This window comes from Myotis brandtii, unplaced genomic scaffold (assembly GCF_000412655.1).
Source record: "Myotis brandtii unplaced genomic scaffold, ASM41265v1 scaffold397, whole genome shotgun sequence".
Lineage (NCBI taxonomy): Eukaryota > Metazoa > Chordata > Mammalia > Chiroptera > Vespertilionidae > Myotis > Myotis brandtii.
Window position 1 is genome coordinate 4,308,048 of NW_005365229.1, and position 4,834 is coordinate 4,312,881.

General features: G+C 46.1%; 1 protein-coding gene across 2 annotated transcripts in view; it reads left to right on the plus strand.

The window, feature by feature from the left end:
• SRL (sarcalumenin) overlaps positions 1-4,828 on the plus strand; it is a 46,398-nt gene extending 41,570 nt beyond the window's left edge. For both annotated transcript variants that reach the window (XM_005872959.2, XM_014545139.1), the window contains 3 exons: positions 816-932; positions 1,862-2,095; positions 3,598-4,828. In XM_005872959.2, coding sequence (XP_005873021.1) covers positions 816-932; positions 1,862-2,095; positions 3,598-4,409 — 1,163 coding nt within the window. In that variant the 3' untranslated portion in view covers positions 4,410-4,828. The remainder of the gene's footprint in view (positions 1-815; positions 933-1,861; positions 2,096-3,597) is intronic.
• Positions 4,829-4,834: the final 6 nt, after the last annotated feature.

A 4,834-nucleotide genomic window follows, 5' to 3' on the forward strand; every position in this document is an offset into this window, starting at 1 on the left:
TGGTAATCGCTGCAAGCACCTCTGAGAGAAAGCCGCCCTCGAGTTCCGCTCGCTGCCAGACAGTCCAGTTTCTCCCCATATGAATCTGGGTCCCCAGAGACTCACCCGGAACTGGAGTTCAGAGCGGGAGCGTGTGTTTCCCTCCCGATTGAAAAAGACACCCGCGTCCTCAGTTGCCAGCCCTTTTCCGAGCGCGCCTCTGTACCTCTGCACTTTACTTCCACACCTCCTCTGAGTCTCAGTGTGCTTTTCTCTTTCCTTCTAGTTGTAGAATTTCCACTCAGCCAGCCTTCCTGTGGTTCTGGATGATGTCCGTTTTGTCTTTTAGTTGTATTTTTGAACTGGTTGTGTGAGGCAGCAATTTCAGGTGTTTACCTATGCCGCCATCTTGGTTTCCCCTCTCATACCCTTTCTTCTGTTACCAATCCAGAGAACAGAGTTTTCACAGCTCCCTGCTCTGTGGCAGCTCTCTGCTCTCCTTTTATGAACCCTTCTCTCCCAGACTGAAACCGGGAGGCCTCATGCAGAGTAAGCTCTGCGTCCGTGTCTGTTGACTTCCCTTAGTGCCTCCTTCCGGTGCTAGTGTGCCAAGCATCTGGGCAAGGCCCAAATGGTATCTTCTGGTATCTTTTAAATGGGTGATGGCACTTGCATAGCAAGAGATGTACTACTGATTGCTACATGCTGACTGGGCCAACGTAGCATTTCACAACCCAATTAGATGGACTGTCTGGGATGCAGTGTGAAGAACTGTGTGGCTCCTGTAGTGAGAAACTTGTTAGCTCACTTCCACCTCTAACTCCTGCTGCCCACAGATGGGGAAATCACTTCCAAACCAATGGTGCTGTTCCTGGGACCGTGGAGCGTTGGCAAATCCACCATGATAAACTACCTCCTCGGGTTGGAAGACACTCGCTACCAGCTTTATACAGGTGGGATTTTCTTGTGTGATTCTTGTATTTCAATGTCAAATGTAAAATCGCTATGAAAACAAAACAAAACAAAACATTTATCTGTTTTTATGTGTCATCAATAATAATGAAAATCACATACAAGAAACCAGCAGCTACACTCATGTTGGTAGCAGCATTATTCACAATACACAAGAGGTGGACACAACCCAAATACCCATCGATGTATGAATGGATAAACAAAATGTTATTCAGCCTTAACAAATAATAAAGTTCTGATACATACTACAACATGGGTGAAACGTGGGGACCATTTTTTTTATTAATATATTTTTATTGATATTAGAGAGAGAGGAAGGGAGAGGAAGAGAGAGAGAAAAACATCTGTGTGAAAGAGAAATGTTGATGAGTTGCCTCCCATAAGTGCTCCAATGGGGAATTGCACCCACAACCTGGGTATGTGCCCTGACCAGGAATCGAACCCGTGACCTTTTGGTACATGGGACAACGCTCCAATCAACTGGGCCACACCAGCCAGGGCAAAATAAACCAGATTGTCATATGATTCCATTTAATGAGGCGCCTAGAGTCATCAAATTCATAGAGACAGAAAGTAGAATGGTGGTTGTTGCCAGGGGCTGGGGAAGTTAAGAATGGGGAGTTAGTATTTAATGGATACAGTTCAGTTTGGGGTAATGAAAAAGTTCTAGAGATGGATGGTGGTCATACTTAATGCTACTGAACTATACACGTAAAATGGTTAAAGTGGTAAATTTATATATATATTTCCATCCACAGTTAACAAAAGGGAAGTCACTGGCTTAGCAAACATAGTAGCTGATTCTTGTGGCAAACCCTCCCTGAAATACCTTGCTTACCCACCTACTTTGCAGTAGGTCTCTTCCCAGGAGATGACTGTGTTCCTACTAACCTTGTGTTTATGTGTGCAGGTGCTGAGCCTACCACCTCTGAGTTCACGGTCATCATGCATGGGCCCAAGCTAAAAACCATCGAGGGTATTGTCATGGCAGCTGACAGTACCCGGTCCTTCTCACCCCTCGAGAAGTTTGGCCAGAATTTCCTGGAAAAGCTGATTGGCATTGAGGTTCCCCACAAACTTCTAGAGCGGGTCACTTTTGTGGATACACCAGGCATCATTGAGAACCGCAAACAGCAAGAAAGAGGTAATTCAGCACTCATTTCTGACACAGGGTGAGCTTTGGACAGTGGGTGGTAGGCAGGCAGAGGGGAGGAAATGTGGCCAGCATTGCCCAACACCAGGGGATGTGTTCTCTGCCTCCAGCCCCTACTTGTTTTACTGTGGTGCCACTTAGGTGTGGAGTACCTTGTCCTTTTACCTCCCAAAGGACTGATCTGGTTTGGAGGTGATCATGATTTTCCCAAGAGGAAGCTGATCTTCTCTGTAAGTAGCTCCTCAAGGTCCACGCTGGGGCTGAGCTGTCATTTAGGAGGCCCGGGCTGTCCTGACTGATCAAGGGCCTGGATTAATTGGGTCTCAGTCCAGGTGTACTTGACCTCTGGCTAACCTGGGGCTGGGTTGAACCTGACCTTTAATTCTTCCTGCTTTACCAGGCCTGCTTCAACATAAGCCTGTATCAAAAGCCCTACCTACCTTCAAGTGACAGGGGAGTGCCACTTTGGGCCCAGCAGGCACCAGGCTGTACATAGGCCACTGAGTATCGTCATGACTCAGGGTTATCTGCAGAGATGAGTCATAACAGGCATTTGTAGAACATATGACCAGATGATAGATCTCAGTTTATGGCTCTCACTCCTGTTTTGGTTATAACCAGACCCTGTTTTATGACTAGTAATAATATTATCACTAATATTGACCTTTATTTTACTCCTAGTATATAGTAGGTAATTTTATGCGTTATTGGCTGATTGTTGTAAAATAATTCCAAGACAGGTATTCCTAGCCTCCTCATTTTGAAAATAAGAAGTTGAAGGAATGTCAAGATATTAAGCACCTACCTTGTGACTGGAAGTTTTAGTTAGGTGCTTTCCTGTATTTGTAGCAACATAGTACTCTTGAGATCAACCTAGGCTTCACAGTTCTCATTTTATAGCTGAAATGCTAAAACTTGGAAGCATTTAATATTCAGCTGGCCAGTGACAAAGCCCCAATTCTAGCCCGGGTCTTATGCCAGATTCACATTTCTTTCCACTAAATGATGGATCCTCTCTTTTCTTTTTAATTAAAATGCTTTTACAATTACAGTTGATATACAATATTTGCTAATCTCAGGTGTAGAACATAGTGATTAGACATTTATATAACTTAAGAAGTGATCACCTCCATAAGTCTAGTACTGGTAGATCCTCTCTTTCACATCCTTCTAATTCCCTGACTTTTTTTCCTTCAACATCTTCACCACTGCCCCGGATCTTTTTAGATAGTAGGAAAATCTCCATTTCAAAAAGAGCATTTTGCTTCCCTGGAACCTTGGATTTCACTTAGATTAAAGCAAGAATCTGGTTTTGGTTGAAGGTTGACAAAGGGCAAGAGATACACAATTAATTCTTAAGAGCCTTCAGAAGGCCAGAAAATCCTTAATGCCGTTATTTCCTTCAACCTGTGGGATGGTTTGGTTCTGGCAAGAGGCACAAGGGGCTTGGGCTAATGCTTGCTCAGCCTGACTTCTCACTCCCTCTCCCAAAGGTTACCCCTTCAACGATGTGTGCCAGTGGTTCATTGACAGAGCTGACCTCATCTTTGTCGTCTTTGACCCAACCAAGCTGGATGTGGGTCTGGAACTGGAGACGCTGTTCCGCCAGCTGAAGGGGCGTGAATCCCAGATAAGGATCATCCTGAACAAGGCGGACAACCTGGCCACTCAGATGCTCATGCGGGTCTACGGGGCTCTCTTCTGGAGCTTGGCCCCGCTCATCAACGTCACTGAGCCCCCAAGGGTCTACGTCAGCTCCTTTTGGCCACAAGACTACAAGCCCGATACTCACCGGGACCTGTTTCTCAAGGAAGAGATCTCCCTCCTGGAAGACCTGAACCAGGTGATCGAGAACAGATTGGAGAACAAGATTGCCTTCATCCGCCAGCATGCCATCCGGGTTCGCATCCACGCCCTTTTGGTCGACCGATATCTGCAGACGTACAAGGACAAAATGACCTTCTTCAGTGATGGAGAGCTGGTCTTTAAGGACATTGTGGAAGATCCTGATAAATTCTATATCTTCAAGACCATCCTGGCAAAGACCAACGTCAGCAAATTTGACCTTCCCAACCGAGAGGCCTATAAGGACTTCTTTGGGATCAACCCCATTTCTAGTTTCAAGCTCCTGTCCCAGCAGTGCTCCTACATGGGGGGCTGCTTTCTGGAGAAGATTGAGCGGGCCATCACCCATGAGCTCCCCGGCCTCCTGGGAAGCCTGGGGCTGGGGAAGAATCCAGGTGCTCTCAACTGTGACAAAACAGGGTGTGGCGAAACCCCAAAGAATCGCTATAAGAAACACTAGGTTGTTGTGTGGCCATTCTCGGGTTCCTGTTGGTGAATGAGCTTGTGTTCTAACTGTCTGAGAAGTCCTGGTTTATTAGCCCTTTGAGCCACACTGGCAAAGAATCATCACACATTGGAGATTTGGGAGTTCATTGAAGCCAGTGGTGGGGGAAGGTGTGGGTCGAGGGAGGAGAGTGGAAACTGTGAATTATAGTTTGCTTGTCTCATTGCTTCAATTAGGAGGCCTGATTGAGGCAAGTCAGGCCATACCTGCTTTTCCTGGGTCCTATCTTGGAGGGACAGAGAGCAGCTAAATTCTAGGGTATACTGAATTGATGAGCATTAAATAAGCTAAAAGCAGCTGAAGTTCCTTTCCCCCCTATAAGCTGGGAAAAGAGAAGACTTGAGTCAGTAGGACTGTCCTGGTCCTTTGTGGCTGCTTTC